Below are 19,053 nucleotides of genomic sequence, written 5' to 3' on the forward strand. Positions count from 1 at the left end.
CACTTCTGTGTTTGGCCGACTGATATTATTCTCAGTCCTGATGAAGAGACACATGACATGGAACACATCTCTATTCATAACTAATACCAATCACAAATAACATAAGGATTTCACCAAGATCACAATGGATTAAGAGAGGGTGCTGGGAATAAGGGAGCTTTCCTGTTTAGAGCACATCGCAATTCCTCATCTCATTACATTATTAGCCTAAAATTCTGAGCATCTAAGCAATGTTGTTGGGCCTCTGGTCTAACAAAATGGTGCGTCAGCAAATACATGATTTATGTTCGATGTTTATTAAGTGATACATCCATCCTTCCATCAATTCCTGTGCAAACTGCTAAAAGAGACTCATTCTAGAGAAAGTTGATCTGTAATAAGAGAAGAACAGAACATTTGGATTACAAATCGAGCCCTTGACTGCCTAGAACAGGGTAGTACAATGTTGGATCATGGAGGGCTGATCCATGCCAGGTATCCACAGAATAACCACTTACTATGTAAATTACACTCATTTTCATAGTACATTAATGTATTGTGTGGCTGTCATAAAAAGAGCCATGGATATGTCATCCATCAACCAACATTGGCCAACCCTAGCACAGATCGCCTTTGGCCAAGTTTCTTCATCTTGTTCTTCTCCGCTGCTCTCTACTACAATCCATCCACATCCCCACCACAAGGAGTCTTGCATGGCAGCAGAACTTGCAAAGGTTACAAAGGGGCCATCTCCTTTCAATGATCTGAGAAGGCGATCCAGAATCAGATGACTCGACCAAGTGTTCCATCTGCGGCCAACAACAAAGCGGATGCAACGAGGCATCGTTACGAGAGACACTGCGAAGGCCACTTTGGACAAAGATCTTCAGGCATCACATCATCGAGACTGGATCATTTTTTTATGCGGGTCGAACACGTAACGCTTAAACCAAAGGTTGATCAGGACGGGGTGTGTTTCAGCCTTGCCCTCGTCCTCCTTGCTGGTGCCGGTGGAGGCGGCGGTGTCCCCCTTTCCCGCCTTGGATTTCTTCTTAGAAGATGGAGTGAGAAGGTGTTTGGTATCTGCCTGAAGTCCACCTGAAAGACACAGCAGGAAAAACAAGATTAATAAAAATAATAAAGAGAATTTCACGTTCAGGTCTGAGGGTGTTCGGCACGATCAACGAGACACAAGCATGCATGCCACCTGACCTAGTGTATGCACAAGACAGCTGTCAGCAATGATGCAGCCGCCGCATAAAGCACAAGTCAGGTTCTCATTAAACACGTTGAACTACATTAAGTTTGGGAACTCTTGGCCAGTCCAATGTAACCATGCACCATGGACAAAACGTGGAAGCATTCCTGTATCCTCTGGATAAAGGAAGACGCTACTTCCACACTATGCTCTAATTCCTCCGCACCCATGAAGAAACACATACATTAAAATGTTCCCCTTTTTCATCCCAGGAACCAGGCAGACACATGTATGTAGGCCAGGCTCACTACCTTACATACATTCTAGTACCTTGCTTGCAGCTCACATACCTACAACCGTAGACTTCTGGACCCCCCTACACTGTCCTTAGGACCATGTTCCTATCTGTCTTAATTTTTCAGAAATAAGGCACTCTATGCAACCTTGTAGTTCCTGCTATCTGACTCGAAAATGGGCGGTGGTGGATCAGCTGCCCTTTTATCTGAGACACCCCGGCTAAGATGAGCTACATGGTGGCTCGCATCGTGTTCAACGACCCCTGATTCCACACCGCAGTAAATTCTAACAGTCACTAACATCTGTGAAGTTATTTGGGAGGTGATTGCTGTAATCCACAGACCCTCTACTTCATTTGTAAATCCCTGGGTGAAACTTCCTTGCCTACCCCCAGCCATTACCTTACACTTCCTGAGAGATTTTACTCGGCTACCTCATAGTTCGACCTCAAACATCTTGAGGCGCCCCTGCAAATCTTTCTCATGGAAACTCTAATTGCTTTCTTCTAGGATTAGCACATAAACCAGGGCAGGATGCTTCACAAGAAGAGCTCTGTGCTAGACACCTTCCCTCCTGTTCAATAGTGTAGCGGTAACCCTAAGAAGCACGCCGTTGGCTGATTCACCCTAGAATATATGCAGGCAATAGGAAAAGAGATATCCGCAGAGCAACCTGGAGAAGGCAATGCAACCATGTGCCAGACTCCTCCTCAGGAGGTATCTGCAAGGATATCAACCAACAATCCAGAACGTAAAGGGACAGCAGGACACCAGTCATGCTGCTCCGTGGCCTTCCACTAGGAAGAAACTGTCTGTGATTCTTAAAAAAAGATGATGACGCTTGAGGCACTTCTTTTTAAGAGTTACGCAGTTTCCTCTCAAACCTCTTTACAGAGAAAATGAAAAACACGAACAAACATTGAATCTCTCAATGCTACCAGAGAAGTCAATGTCAGATCTGTGGGTGGTACGTCTCTTCCGATGCCTAATTTCTTTACGCCGCTGGGCAGCACTTTTCTTGTGACAATCATCAAAGAGAGTAAGTGATCTGTGGCAGGTCTCCTGCCTCCATGCCCAAATCCTTGAACGCCTCTCTGATGGTACCAACAAATCTTAGAGAGATGATTTACCTCTCCCCAGAAAAAAGTGATCTCAAGATCCTTCAAGATGAAGACTCTAATATGATCATTAAAATGTCACAGGCAGGAGCAGCCAGCATTTATTGATCTATTGCCTAATAGAGGCATTTTTGTGAAACAACTTTAGATGTCTGAAGACTTAAATGATAGAACCTGCATTACTCCATGCAAGTTTTTCCTCCACTTTGTGACACGGAGGGCTCATCATGAGAAAGGACTGTTAAAGAACTGCTGAGGAAGTCCGCTACAAGGACATATTGGGCCTGATCACAAAGGTAACTGACAATTTTTAGTACATTTACACTTTAATATGTAATTGATTTAATTTAATGTAACATTATTTCCTATTAGGTTTGACAGTAAGCCCCTACCTCCATTATTTTCAACGGGAGAGTGTTGCAGTACTGGTGGTTGGCTATGTGAGTGCTGGACTTTTTTTATTTTTTTTAAACACAATTTTTATTGAGTTTTTTCCAATTCTTGTTGCAGATGAGATACATAGTTGGTAATAAAAAACAGAGTTTTGGACCGGTAATCCTGCGATAGAATAATACTACCATGCTGTAAACGTATATATGAGTAGTTAAACAGAATAACATCATACATTACAGTGGAATAGGAAATAAAAGAAATTAGGATTAGAAGTGTAGATATGCAGCTTTATGTTATAAAACTCACGTTTATGCAATTAATTATAAACTACTATATTTTAAATGAAAATACCCTCCTCCACCCGATTCTCTGCCTTCCTATATAAACCTGATCATAACATGAGATTATATTCTTTCGTTTAAAAAACATGTAGTTATACTAATCATTCACAGGTATATGCTCCTAGGTATTAAGATATTGTGAGAGATATGGTATTACACGGGTTCAGTCGATTAGCTAATAGGGATGTGGGAGGTGTGGGTGCGACTTGAGATGTTGGAGGAATAAATGGATCTGTGGCTTTAAACGCTTCCCAAGGGGGTAGAAACCTCTATGCCGACCTATTCAATTTAGCAAACGACCATTAAGGTTTTGTTACCATAACACCCACATAGAATTAAACGGTCTACACATATATTCTCACATTTGAACCACAAACTTTTTCTAAATTGCAAAACATTTTATTGTACTGTCAAATGTAAGGATATATGTGTAGACAGTTGAATTATATGTGGGTGTTATGGTAACATGGAACCTTAATGGTCGTTTGCTAAATTGAATATGTCAGCATAGAGGTTTCTACCCCCTTCGGTTTCTTCATTCCTCTCTCCTCTTGGACCTAAATGTAATTCCGGGAGGGCCTCTTCCCCTTATTAGCTTTAAACGCTTCCAACATCTGATCCCATTCCATAGAGATGGGAATTTTACGTAGGCCACGAAATTCTTCTTGTCTAATAATCGCACTCTCTGCGTTGCCCCAACGGGTCATTTCTGCATGCCAAAAAAGTAGTGTAGGAGGAGAAGCAGATTTCAAACTCATGGTGATGACACGTTTCGCTATTAGAAGAGCCATGTCAGCGAATCTGTACTGGACCTTCTGCCCTTTTGGACACTTGTGTAGTCCTAATAGACAACTTTCCGCTGTTGCCCAGACCTCCGTGCCAGTGGTCTTCTGCACCCCATATCTTATCAAGTGTATATATTTAAATTTAGCGTTTCGGGATACTTTCTTAGGGAATTCCAATACGCAAGCCCACTCTTTATCTGTCAAGTCCCGGCCCAGTTCTACAGACCATTTCGTTATAACCAACGGGTAAGGTGACGTCCCTCTCCCACTAAATGTATTGCATGGACTAGCTCATGGGTAGGAGGTTCAATCCCTTCAGGGGACCAGCGGCGTTTAATTTAATGAGAGATAGTGGCATGGAGGAGAAACAGTGACGGAGGAACCCCCTGAGTACGGGTATAATTATCGTGATCTGCTAGGGTTCCTTCAATGAACAGTGTTCCAATGCGTTCTCACACCTTCTCGCATCCATGGGGATACAACACGTTTCGAAATTAGTCCAGTCGCTGTAGGTATACCAAGCAAGGGGATGTTAGGAGAGTATGGGGAGATACTTTTGGTGTATTGAAGTGTCCGCCTCCAGTACGATAGTGCTGTTTTAAGCAGAGGGGGGACTGTGGGGTGGGCGGAATCATAAAGTGTGGGAGTAATAATGTATGAAAAGTACCCTGGCTAAGGAGCTGTGGTGTATAACCTATTTCATGTATATGTCGTCCTGCTAGCCAGTACGATAGCCATTGTAGCTGACTGGCCATACAGTATGCCCGAAAGTCTGGAGCGCCAAGACCTCCCTCCTCAGGTCGCAACTGCAATTTAGCCAGACTCACCCTCCTACGCCCTCTACCCCAAATAAGTTCCGATAGGAGTGTATCGAGTGTATGAAAGAGTTTGGCTGGAACTATGACCTATAGATTAGTGAAAAAATATAAAAGTCGAGGGAGCATTACCATTTTAGAGATGGACACTCTGCCCATCACACACAGTGGTAACGAGGTCCAAAAAGAGACCTGCATCCACAAGGATCCTATCGTTTTCAACAAATTTCCATCAATTAGGTCTTGGGAAGTTCTATATATTTGTATGCGCAAATATTTAAAAGTGTATGGGGCAGTAGATAAAGTAAAATCACCAAATGTAACAGGGTCTGGTTTTTCTTTATATCTCAGATAAAAAGCATGTGATTTGCTTGCGTCGATTGCTAGTCCTGACATCTGTTCGAAATGTTTAAATATAGATGGGATAGGTTCTGACTTTGTAGTAAGGTCGTTTAGGAAAAGTATAAGGTCATCAGCATAGGCAGACACTATATGCGTTGAGTTTCATATTAGAATACCCATATCTATGGCCTCTTTATGGAGCTTAATGAGTAGGGGTTCCAGGGCCAAGACAAACAACAGTGGCGAAAGGGGACATCTCTGCCTAGTACCCCTTGCTACTGAGTATGAAGAGGATATATGAGAGCCAGTCCTGGCTCGACCCGTGGGAGCAGTGTATAATAATTCGACACATTGTAGATATCCTCTTGGGATGCCAAATTTTTCCATAGATGCCAACATGTATGTCCAATTAAGTGTATCAAATGCTTGTTGCAGGTCGATACACCCGGTTTTACAAGAAAGGTCCGCTGAAGCTTCCATTATATAATGGAGACGTCTGATATTTAGGGCGGTATTGCGGCCAGGTACAAATCCACATTGGTCAATGTGGATTAGTTTAGGGAGATAAGGAAGGAGGCGTTTGGCTAGTATTTTACTAAGTATTTTATACTCAGTGGGTTATAAGGAAAGGGGGCGGTAACCCGACATGTCACGGGGATCTCTATTTGGTTTAGGGAGACAAGTAACTAGCGCTTGCATAGTCGTTAGTGGAAGAGTGCGCTTCTCAAAAGCCGTCTTGTATAGATTCTCTAGGCATGGGGCCAGTTTATCAGCACATGTCGAGTAAAACTCAGACAGTTATCCATCGAGACCCGGACTATTATTATTTGGAAGGTCCTTGATGGCTTCTTTTATGTCATTGTTAGTGATAGGGGCTTCTAATTCCGATTTAGCGTCAGTTGTAAATTTAGGGTATGTGAGGGTGTTCAGAAAGGCTGCTATGTGTTCAGGTGATGTAACAGCTAGAGCACTATATAGTTTTTTGTAATAGGCACAGAATGCAAGATTGATCTCTGCTCGAGTAAGCACAACAGTACCATCTGGAAGAGAGAGTTCCAGTATCGGGACGGGGGGGGGGGGGGGGGGGGGACGGTGTTGCGTATGAGACTTGCCAAAAGGGTACCTGATTTGTCTGCCTCTTTATGACTGTACTGGGTGTATGCATTATAGTCTATCAGGCGAAGTTGTTCAGGAAGGTCAGCGTGTTTCATTCTGGCTTCTTGTAACTGTGCTTGTTTACTCGGGTCGGTAATAACTGCGTTTTCCAGAGTATTCAGGGAGTCTTCCACTATGGAAAGGTTCTTGTGTGTTTCCTGCCGAGCTCCTACAGTTGCCCCTACCGCCGTGCCCCTGATCACCGATTTAAAGGCATCCCACTCAACCAGGCCGGAAGATGCAGAATTATCATTTTTTATGAAATAGTTAGTAATGGCAGTGCCTATTTTATCTCGGAGAACCGCGTCCTTCAGAGTTTGTGGCCATAAGCGCCAAGTGGGGACCGAGGTGGGTACCCTCCCCCATTCAAGAATCATTTCAAGTGGGTTGTGGTCGGAGAGCGTTTTACCAAGATACGTGCATTCTGGGATATCAAAGCCATGGAGCAGAATATCCTGACTAGTCTGGTGTGCAATTGATGGGGAAGGGGGGAATAGAATGAATATTCTGGACTAGGAGGATGCTGTAGGCGCCATGCGTCTTGTAGTGTCCAACCCGCAGCCCAAGCTTGTAAAAACTCTGCATTAGTGGATATAGCTCCTCGAACCGGGGGGTGAGAGCGATCTAAGTGAACATCTACAATAGAGTTGTAATCCCCACCAATGACCCATGGATATATAACCCAATCTGATAAAACTGTATTTAGGTTCGATGTGAGTGCTGGACCTACTACAGTTATTTAATAGTCACTTACACTTGGAGTTTCAAAATACTGAAAACTAGTAAACTTACTCAAAAGTGTAAACCTTCTCAAAAGTGTAAACTTACTCAAAAGTGTAAGTTTCCTTTATGAATAAGGCCCAGTATTCTTCCATGTTTATTGTGGATACGATGAATGTCTGAGTAGATGTTATGCCTGGTGCTTCGAGATGTCCAACAATGACAAAGAACTTTGCAAAAATACTACAAGTAGAATAAAAAATGAGATAGAGTTTTTTCCAGGAAAGTATCCTTTTCGACTTAGAGTCGGGAGCTTTGGTACCACCACCGTGAAAACAACCACTCATTGTATTGCTATTTACTGTTTTGTGATATTTGTATTCCTCAAATCGGTATATGTGCTGTTATTCTTCAAAATTGTTTTACATTTTACTCGTATTTTGTACATTGCATTTTGCACGTTGCTTTTTAAAAGATTGTTCTAAATTCTTTCTGTATTTTGCACAGTGCATTTTGCACCTTACTTTTTGATAATGGTTTGAATAGGAAGCATTATAATATTGCACGTTATAAGTATTATGTACTTTATAGGTGCCTGGAATTGATTGAGCATGACATGATATTAATATGTAGCGATCTGAAATGCGCTGCTCCATGTTGCTTTGTATGTTGCTATTTTATACGGGCTCGTTTTTTGTATTTTTAGATCTGTTTCTTGCAGCTGGTATTAAATGTGTTGCACTTTACAAAAGAAAGCATTTTTGTACTTGCATGATGGAGGAAATGGATTCGAGAACCTGTATTCTTTTAATTATGAATGTGCATATGAATAATGCATTAATGCATCATCTGTCCTTGTAAACCATGTGGACCTCCGTTGGAGTTCCGCACCATAATAAAGCTAATTGGATTGGATTGAATTGAACCACATCACAAACATAACCTCTTTCTGGGAGGAAAGAGAAGTGCAAATGAAGGGCAGACAGAGGCCAGAGGGCACAGGGTGTGGCAAGCAAAGGGAAAGACATCCTGCCAGGGCTGTGGAAGATCAACTCGGCACAATAGTCATTTTATGTCACCATCTTTCTCTTATTTGCCCTTTGAAGTTTATTTTATTTACTGTTTGTTTTATTTTGGGACTAACACATAACTGGAACCTAGCTTCAAGGAGCAGAGAGCACGTTCAAGGGAACGTTTACACTGTAACATCACAGGCTGGTGTGCTTGTCTGAGCACTGTCTGCTTCACACTGGTTTACGTGGGAGGAAGGAGGGAACAGTTCATTCTGACACTGCCAGAGACTTTTTTTTTCCACAACAGAAATTTTAATTTCCCAGTATATTCAGTGTGAGACACAGGGAGGTGAAGTGATTTTGCCCAGAATCACACAATGTTTTGTCAGGTGTTGAGTACGGTTTTTATAACCCAACCCTATAGATTCCAGGAAGACTAACTCAGACACAACACCACATCTTCTCCTTATCAAATGTCATGTGATATAATTTTATAAAGAGGAGAGAGGTTCGGTACATTAGAATACTACAAGCAGCTGCCTAACAGCATTACTACAGACGGTCACAAGATGGCACCTTATTGCCACAAATAGCCTCAAAAAAGTCTTGTAACTACAGTAGCAGGAGCGCCTGAATGGCAAAATGCCATATTGTCTGGGGCTACGAAGAGTCTTGCTGTAGAGCTCAAGTGAGCCAAGCTACCCAAGTGCTGTGTCAGCCTGGTGGTGTTCAATGATGGCACTGGAGCCCTCCGCACATGCAATTGGTTGTTTGGGTTCTCATTCACAACCCGGAGATGGCTCCCTCTGTGAGGTCCAAGCGTTCCATAAGCACCAATGAAAAGTGCAGACTACAAGATTGGGCAACATCACCTAGCCGCTTCATTACACTGTTTGTGTCAATAAACCCATCTGCAGTGGCAGTTTTCCATTATTTTTTTGAAATGATGCAAAGAATCATCAGTGGGCCTGAAGGGGTGCCGGATGCCGGAAGCGGACTCACTGCCTTTTGGAGGCTGGCAACATCCCCAATCAGCCGTCACAGACAAACTACATCACACACCACAAGCCAGACATCTTAGGCTGCCTCATGGGAATCTGTGGCCATTGGCAAACTTCTTCTTAGCCCAAACCCGCCGCGATGATAGCCGGAGATTTAATCCTGTTGAGGGCAGGAATGGCATAGAACATGGGTACTCACAAACATTTTCCCGGAGGCCAAAAAGTTTGGTTGGTCTTTGGTGTGACAGAGGGCCGGACTAATGCCAGTGCGTTGGGGGGTGGAAAGCGGGTGTAGGGGAAGCGAAGCATGAACTTCTAGAGGTTGAACTCAATTGCACAATGTGAATCCAGAAAACCTGGGATGAATCCCGGCTTCCTCACTAGACCAAATTGTGTGGTCCTGTGCCATTATTTTATTTCAATTTCCCTCCTTTTTTTTCATTATCACATATAAAAGGCCCTCAAAATCCATGACTTAAGGATGTGTTCTGTACAAAACCTTCTCCTGTGTTTGGATGCAATCACAAATGGCATTGTTGTCAGGGTTGGGGACGGGGGTGTGAAGCATGAACGCTTCTAAATTCATGTTTGAAAACCATCACTTAAAAAAAAAAATACTTCGGCACGCACTGCTATAATCTGATTTACTAAGGCGAAATGGTTCTACAGGTTAATAGAATACACTTTTAGAATTTTGAAAAGGCCATCGTATTTTTACATGTTTGCTGTCTTTAAAAATGAAGGCGCTCCTAAAGTTAAGGCCTAGTTACTTCCTTTCTTTAACTGCAATTAACCTATAAATGAGTGCCTGCTGTTAGTTCAACATGTTTTTAATGTTAGTGCAGAGTCAGGTAAACAGCAGCCCTGTGCTGCTGCGGCCCTGGGAGCCGCATGTAAAGGTCAGGAGGGCTGCATGCGACCCCCGGGCCGTACTCTGGGCCACATAGAGGAACTGGGCATTAACCTCCAACCACAAAAACTGGTGAAGAGGAAGTGCTTTCTACACAGAGGTTTTACACAGAAGTTTTCACCTAGAAATGAAACGGGTCCACTTGAATAATGCATTATCAGTTTCACACGAGCATGGACGTATCTGTGAATTCACAATTGTTTTCCAGAGAACACTTAGAAACGTTTGTGAATTCTAAACAATCTAAAATCTGTATCTAGCTGGCAGCGAAAACATCTGGCTGAAGAGTTACATTTTCTTTTTAAATAACTGATCTTAATTTCTGGTATCGCACCGTGCGGCGTTAGCCAGGGTTCCGTCGCCGTAATACTAACAAGCAAAATGGGGTCCTTGTTGTCAAGAAGTGTAGTAAATTAAAGCCTTAACAGGGCGTACAGCGAGCACCTCGGCTCCGGTGCCACTGCACCTGCTGCGTCCCTGATAACACCTGCTTTAAGATGCGGTGTATTCCTATCCCTGTCCTGCACTTTCCGTAATGAACCATCCGGGGTTTATTTCTGGTCCCTCGGGGTAGCTCTGAATTTCAAAGGTTACGTTTCCTGCGGTGACCAGGCCCCGCTTCATGAACACTCAAATGTCTTCAAGTGACAACCGCCCTCCTGCAGAGGGGGCCCTCTGAGCTCGTATCTGGCCACAGGAATTCTCCACCCCCTGCGCACACAGGGCCAGGACTTTGTTGCTCAGAGGACTAGAGCACCCGCTGTAGGGATCTGTGTTCGGACTCATGGTCACAGGTTCGAATCCCAAAGATCCGGAGTACAGCGTTTAGCTGCGTTCCAGCTAGCTTGGCGCTATAAAAATACCAATTCACGCTCAGACTCTCCGGGAACGCTTCAGGGATTCATTTAAGCATCTCATAGAATAAATTAAAAAGATGGGCCCTCCAGTCTCCATTTGCTACTGGGTGGCTCCATTTCATTTCCATGAGTAGCCACGCTGGGGTCCATCCGCACTTTCCTCCTCCAGAGGAGATAAGGGCACAGACGCCTTCAGGACAACGGAGAAGAGGCGGAGAGGGAGATACGACTGCTCCTGAAACCCTCATTTCCATTCTGCCTTTTCTGTCTGACGGCCGCCACCAGAAACCCCGAGGCGGATTGGATGCCCCGGGGCGGACTGCGTCCGGCCGGCTTCAGGTATGCGGAACCTGCGGTGTCGCATGACCTTATCTCGAACACTCAATCGCTTCCAAGGCCTCAGCCGGGCCCAGAGAGGCCTCACCCGTCACGGGCTGACAAAGGGCCGGGATGCTTACTCTGAGCTGGAGACAGCGGGTCTGCACGGGGCGGGCAGGTGACTGGGCCATTACCGAGGTATCATGGCCGCTTGTGGGGAGGGGCGACAGGGGGCGAAGCGCGATACTCTCAGGCAGATAGCCCCTCACTAGAACTGACAGCCCACTGTGCACCGCATAAATAAGGCAACCCGTGGAAACAGGGCGGGAAAACAAAAAAATCAGCCCCAGCACAACGTTCAAACCATCCCACCGGGGCAGGGCTTGGGGACACGCCTGCCTGGATCACCGTAGCCCAAACCTCTCTGGAAGGAGCCCCATAACCAGGGCCACTGGAATTATGCGATTGTGCGGCGACTTTCACATAACTATAGATTTGCTGCATTTGCCACATTATTCATCATTTGCCGCATAATCTGCAGATTTGAACCAAAAAAGAATTTTAGTTTCTAACTCAAACAGTTCAAAAGGTACTAACAAGCATTGGCATAGCCAATAGGTCTCGCCTTTGGGACCTTATAAGTGTTTAGCCATGCAACAGTTCATGTTGCACCAAGGATATTGTGCTGGATAACTAAACACTTATAAGGTCCCAAAGGCGAGACCTATTGGCTATGCCAATGCTTGTTCAATCTTACTCTGCCATGCAGTAATGTCACACACCGGCTTATATTAGAGTGGAAGCGCACCAACCCATCACCATTTGGAACCAACTGTCAGAGGAGGGGATCATAAGTTCCTGGCACCCAAATGGTAAGGCCCCACCAAAGGTCTCCCTTTGCCTTTGAATAGGGCGCTGTGCTAAAATGTATAAACCCCATTCGAAAGGCTGCCTTTATTCTCCAGGTTCCTCACAAGCCGCGATCTTCACTCTCACATTTGATTCTCATTATTCGAAGCAGCTCGCAGTGGAAGAGGAGAACGTCGCTAAAACACGAGGATGGCGTGAGGGGACTGGAGAAAATAACACTAAGTAATGGCTTCTAGCATTACAAAATACAGGCTTGACACAGAAAGCAGTTTGTTTTTATTAAAAATATGTCTTATTTATGGGTCTATTATGACACTGCTTAGCTGCAGACACACGGCCCCGACCCTATCGGCCGCCCAATGCCCCTTCCAGATGACACGCCGAGGTGAGCCCACCCGGTGCCGAAGGAAGGCAGGCCCAGCCCGTGTCCGGAGATGGCCACCTCACTACCCCGGACATCGGTGTCTGGCAGCGGGGAAAAAAGGATGCGCTGGCGGGGCTGTCTGAGGTTACCGCGGGCAAATGGGTAGGTGTAGGTAAATACTCGCGCCATTGACGACTCCAAAGTCGCTAATGAGATCTACCGACAATCCTGACATCGGGCCGAAAAGTAAAGTATTCATAGAAAATAACAACTCCCTCCGCCTTTCAATATGCCTCCCCACACCCAATGACAAGCGCCCATTGGGGGGTGAAGTGACAAAAATATGTTTTTGAATGCGTAGACCATCTTGAGTATAATAATATCTGTGTAATCAGAGAAAAACTATTTACGCAGTAAACAACACACAGAAGTCAGTATTCAGCTTTAAAGTTTCAAGCGTGCCTATTCAATATTAGTTTAGCTACCGGTTTCTAATAGTAACATTTGGAAGCTATACACGAAGCAGCACAGCTAGCAAGAAACATTAGGCCAAAAAAACTGTGAAACAAGGGGGAGGGGGTGGAGAGAAGCATACAGGCATCAGAGAGCAATACGGAGGAAGACTGCTCAAAAGCACATGCACTCTCACGAAGTGCTTAAACAAGAAGCGCGAGCAACAAGCACGGGAGTTGTGTGCGTGCGCACGCGCAAAAAAAAAAACACACGAGTGGTGCGCGTGAAAGGAGAGGCCTGTGCACGTTCACGCTCACATGCACGCAGGCTTTAGACCAGCAAAAGCCTCTCTGGTAGCACTTTGAAAACCCGCTTACTAAAGGTCTCGCCTGAGCTAGTGCATGCGCTAGCGCTGAGGCGAGACCTAAAAATGTAACAGCATGTGTTTCCGTGCAGCGGAAGGCCCTTGGCAAAAATGGACAGGTCACCTCTTCCTTTGCTTATTGCGATATCTGAATGTTAAACTGGCACTTTTGAGGTGCAACCAATGCACACAGAGTGTTTCTCAATTTAAAATGATGAAACAATTAAGTAATACTATTATAAAATGTGCCGCATTATGCTGCATAATTTGCCTTTTCTTGCCGCATAATTCACTCAACTCTTCTACATAATTTGACCCTCTCATGCAGCATAATTACAGTGGGGCCCTGTTCATAGCCCGCAGCCCACTGGGCAACTGACAAGCAAGGAGCACTCCACATAACCAGAGCCATTAGAATTATGCGGTAGGCGAGGCACAAATCGAGGCCCAAATGGCCACTAAGTCCGCTAAATATTGCAGCTTAAATGTATATTATGCAACGTAACCCAACACATTTTGTGGCAATATTACTTCATTTTTTTATCATTATTACGCTTTAACACTGTCTGGACAAAGCTTTCACTTCATTAGTACCAGTTTAACACCTCAATACAGCAATCATCAACTGAAAGAGGACTAGTTAACCTTTGCAAAGGCACTGCCACAGCGCAACACATGCCATTTTTAGTAAAATTTCTTTCAACCAGAATTTTTTGTTCAAATCTGTAAAACATGCAGCAGATGATCGATTATGTGGCAAATCCATAATTATTCAGAAAATGCCACAGAATCCCATAATTCCACTGGCTTGGCGTATAGTGGACTTGGACCAGAGAGAGGGTTTTTGCAGTTTAACATATATGTAATAACTGTTGACGTCATATTGCAAAAAGCAAAAACAAAAGTTGATGGACAGAATGCAGAACAATGCCATACATTCACCCCAGTACAGAGATCTGGGCCTAAATATATCATTTTTTTGCTCACCATGCTGTTCCAGTTTGAACCCAGCCATATGCAAATCAGTCTTGACCCTGTGCCTCAATGGGTCCTGGGCTCACTAGAATCAAGCTATCCTGGCTGAAGAGGGGTGAAACCCCGAAACCGGTCCTAGGATGCTTGTTTCCGGTCCAGGGAGGACCTGGCTTGGCAGTTCTGGCTGGACTGTTCCCATGAGGCACAGAGTCAAGACTGATTTGCATATGGCCAGGTCTAAACTGGGGTGGCATGGTGAGCAAAAGAATGATGGATTTAACCCAGATCTCTTGGCTGGGGGTGAATGTTTTGATTTGTTCTGCATTCAGTCCATCAATTGTGTGTCTTTTGTCATCTTGCAAAAGGCACTCTATTTATAATTATGCCTCCTTGTTTTCCATTTTAACCCACAAAAACAGATGGGCAACAACATTCTGTCCCATATCTATTTGTTTTCTACTGAATACAGAAAATAGGTCTTCTTCTGAGTGACTCCCCATGCTGTCAATCATGATTTAGCCATGCTGTACTGTATCAGCAAGAAGCTGAGCAGGATGGTGAAAAGCATAAAAAAAACAACAACTTAGGGTTACAAGCCCTTTGCACCGCCGGTACGTCACTTTTTCCCATTTTGAAAGTGACGCACCAGCGGCGCAAGGGGCTTGTAAATAAGCCCCCGTGTACGCATAAGCGTGCCTACAGACGCGGGCACCGTCTTTTTTATTTACAGATCCAAGATGCATTGGTAAATAAAGAAACCAAAGAAGTGGAAGTTGCAGAAAAGAGGTTTTGAGGCAGATGAGCCGGCACCAATTTGCCCTGTAAAAACACTATTTAAAACAAGCATTTACAATGCAATGGTCTCGGCATTGGTAAAGTTAGAGCTATTGGCATTGCTCATGACATTTATTTTTGTTTATGTTTTTGTTTTTAAAACATTTAAAGAAATGGCATTGCCATGAACAATGCCAATAGCTCTAACTTTAATAATGCCGAGACCGTTGCATTGTAAATGCTTGTTCATGTATCCAGTAGAGATGTTGCCACATAACTCTGCAGAGAGATACTAGGGCCAGAATTAACATTACCCAATGATATCCCTCCGTGATCTAAGAGCGATTATGATTAAAACTCTCTTGAATGGGGAATAACTTGTATGACCTAGAATTGCTGCGTCCAATAGTGTTTAGCAGGAATGGCGGAAGCCATCTTGGAATGGGGGCTAGCCATCTTGGGAGGGTGGAGGCTATGCACTCTCTGGGGGAGCATGGTCTGCTTCCTCAGTAGTTCTGCAGGGGACGGAGTCATCTAGTTCTGCTTGGCCAGAGTCCATAAACTCTTCAAAAGATATTAATTTGCACTGCTTTCTTCTCTAACACCATAATACAGATTGCAGTCTTCTGCTCGTTTATCGCAAAATAGTCCTTTTTGCCATATAAAGAAAGGAAGCAGTTACGCTGGGATGCTGTTTAGCACCATATGATATTGTTATTTTGTGCTCCCGCCCCTGTGAGACTGGGCTAGCCTCATGTCGATGCATGTTTTACACCCTATAAATACCGATTGTCTCACTGTTATAGCATCGTCAGCGTAATCGCAAATGCAGATGCCTGTCATTGCTTGTCAAGTGCTGGCCTGTCAATACATTTTCTTTGTGATTTTATTTTCACTCTATCCTAAAATGCACATGCAAAGTTAGCACTCGGACACCCTAGAAGGGCGGCATAGCGTTATATCAAAGACTATAAATAAACAAATAAGTAAAATTGCCATCTCGTTTCATGACTTTTTTGACAGTCACCGCTGTTTTGCTGCAGCAGAGAATGTCCGTATTTTGTATATCTAATGACCGCAGAATAAACTGTAATACAATAGCTCCGGTTTGCAATATTTAATAACGTGGTAGATAGATAGCATAGCACCACGTAGTCAGGTTGGGTAGTGCGGGCGGGACCTCTCGAGTCCACCCCTGCCTCTCTGCCCCTCCCCATGCAGGGATTAGGCGCCGGGGATGCTCGCTGACAGTGACTCAGCTCGCGGCGTGTGTTCTCGCGCCTCTGAATCAGGAGCGCGTGACGTTCCGAAGTGGCAGAGTGGGAGGAGTGTAATCACAGCCTGAAATAGAAAATGTCTCCCAGCCTTCCAGGGCCTTCACGTGAACAGCAATCAGAGGTGCAGGCTAGAAAACCCTGTATACTTCTACCAGCGTGGGTCCCACCTCTGCCTTTCATCCTTCCGAGGTAAAAAAACAGTAGCAAGCGAGTCCAGCGGGCAGTAGCAGCAGAAATCTCCAGTTACTTGAGGTCATATGGGAAAAGAGCATTCAGTCTGGTTTATGTAAGCACCAAAATGCAAAGTTAAATCCAGGGCCGGGTGGGCGAACTTCACCCGACCCGGGTAAAATCAAAGCAACTACCGCCTTAAATAGTTTAGATTTACACAAACAGGATATGACGCGTTTCACAAGCACATATCACAATAATTATTACTAACTGCACCTGGAGCAGGCACAGGCCACACAAAGACGTTAAAGCCGAGGCAGGATTAGAAAGTTAACAAGAAGGAACTGCTAAATAAAATACGACCTTGCAGAGCAAAAACAAAAGCAGCTGATATTTAAGGCGGGGTAAACGGAGGGTTCGAAACAGGCCAGTGGAAAAACAAGTAAAGAGGAACGAGGGCACCGGAAGACACCACCGCCTTTCTCCGAGGCAGAGCAGAAATGCCTCGGAGAAAGGCAGCGTCCTTTTCGGATTCGGGGGCGTGTTTTGCTGTTGTCTCCTCCCTGAGACTTTTCGCAAAAAACAAGCCCCCCGATCCGAAAAGGACGGGGCATGATTGGAGTGACGGGACCTCTTCTCCAATGGCTGGCCAGCATTTACGAGGCCAGCCAATGGAGAACAGGGGAGAAGAGGGGCGGGTTCAAGCCCCTCTTCTCCCAAGTCATTAAATCTCGGAGCGAGACTGCGCAAGCGCAGCCGAGACCTAAAAAAGGATGAGCCGGCACCAATTTGCCCTGTAAAAACACTATTTAAAAAAAGTTGGAAAAAGACCATGGGTGGTGGGAGGGAGCAGCAATGAGGAATGGGCGGGTGGGAAGGGGCCGCAGCAGTGGGCGGATGGGAGGGAGAGGCAGCAGCGAGGAGTTGCAGCAGAGGGGAGTGGATGGGAGGGAGTTGCTGCACCGGGGAGCGGGTGGGTGGGAGGGAGGGGAAGCAGCGGGGTGCAGGTGGGTGGGAGAGAGGGAGGTCCAGCAGCGGGCAGCAGGTTGGTGGGAAGGAGGGGCAGCAATGGAGAGCAGGTGGGTGGTGTGGGGAGAGGGTGAGAGGGACAGCAGCATCGAGCAGGTGTGTAGGATGCAGGGGCACTAGCGGGGAGCGGATGTTGGGAGTTCGGGGCAGGGAGCAGGCGGGAAGGAGGGAACAGCAGCAGGAGGGAGGGGCAGCAGTTGTTGGGTGGGAGGGGGGGCAGCAGTGGGTGGGTGGGTGGGAGGGAGAGGCAGCAGCCGGTTGGTAGGTGGGAGGGGGGCAGCAGCAGGCGGGTAGGAGGGAGGGGCAGCAGCAGGGAGTCAGGGGCACTAGCAAGGAGCATGTGGGTGGGAGTGAGGGGCAGGGAGCTGGCGGGAAGGAGGAGGCAGCAGCGGGAAGCGGGAAGGAGGGGACAGCAGCAGGAAGCAGGAGGGAGGGGCAGCAGCGAATGAGTGGGAGGGACAGCAGCGGATGGGTGGGAGGGACAGCAGCGGATGGGTGGGAGGGGCAGCAGCGGATGGGTGGGAGGGGCAGCAGCGGATGGGTGGGAGGGGCAGCAGCAGGTGGGTGGGAGGGAGGGGCAGCAGCGGGTGGGTGGGAGGGGCAGCAGCGGGTGGGTGGGAGGGGCAGTAGTGGGTGGGTGGGAGGGAGGGGCAGCAGCAGGGAGTGGGTGGGTGGGAGGGGCACTAGTAGAGAGTGGGCGGGTGGGAGTGAGGCGCAGGGAGCAGGCTGGAAGGAGTGGACAGCAGTGGGAAGCGGGAGGGTGGGGGGACAGTAGCGGGTGGGGGGACAGCAGCAGGTGGGAGGGTAGCAGCGTGGAAGTGGGGAGTGGGTGAGGGAGAAGGGGCGGAAGCGGGCTGGTGGGAGGGGTCAGATGCGGGGAGCGGGTGGGTGGGAGCGGGTAGCAGCAGAAGGGATTGGGTGGGTGGAATGCAGCAGCAGTGGGGAGCGTATGGGTGGGAGGGGGCAGAAGTGGTGAGCAGGTGTGTGGGAGGGGCAGAAGCAGGAAGCTGGTGGGGAGGAGGGGGTAGCAGCAGAGTGAAGTGGTTGGGTGAAAGGGAGGGGTAGGGAAAGGGGCGGAAGGGAGTTGAACAATGGTGCAGGTGTTAGGAATAGAGAGAGGCAGCAATGGGAAGTGGGTGAGGAAGGGGGCAGCAGCAGTGGGCAGGTAAGAAGGAGGGGTGCGATGATATTGGGCAAGTGAAAGGAAGGGGGATCAATAAGGATATGATGGAGAGGCAGCAACGAGAGAGGTATGAGGGAGGGAGCAGCAACAGTGGGCAGGTGGGAGGGAGCCACAGAGAACGGGTGAGTGGGAGGGAGGTTGTAAGATGTGGGATGGAGAAAGGAGCAGCAACGGGCAGGGGGCGGGAGGGAAGGATCAGCAACGGGGGAGGGAGGGGTCAGCAACAGGGGATGGGAGGGAGGGGTCAGCAACGGGGGATGGGATGGGAGGGAGGGGTCAGCAACGGGGGATGGGAGGGAGGGGTCAGCAACAAGGGAGGGGTGGAAGGGAGGTGTCAGCAACAGGGGAGGGA

General features: G+C 46.6%; 1 protein-coding gene across 3 annotated transcripts in view; it reads right to left on the bottom strand.

The window, feature by feature from the left end:
* Window positions 1–275: 275 nt before the first annotated feature.
* EEFSEC (eukaryotic elongation factor, selenocysteine-tRNA specific) overlaps window positions 276–19,053 on the bottom strand; it is a 628,480-nt gene continuing 609,702 nt past the window's right edge. For 2 of the 3 annotated variants that reach the window (XM_085624392.1, XM_085624391.1), the window contains exon 7: window positions 276–1,077. In XM_085624392.1, coding sequence (XP_085480518.1) covers window positions 878–1,077 — 200 coding nt within the window. In that variant the 3' untranslated portion in view covers window positions 276–877. The remainder of the gene's footprint in view (window positions 1,078–19,053) is intronic. The other variant, XR_014968482.1, reaches the window with a different exon arrangement.

Source organism: Triturus cristatus, chromosome 9, assembly GCF_964204655.1.
Source record: "Triturus cristatus chromosome 9, aTriCri1.1, whole genome shotgun sequence".
NCBI classification, from domain to species: Eukaryota; Metazoa; Chordata; class Amphibia; order Caudata; family Salamandridae; genus Triturus; species Triturus cristatus.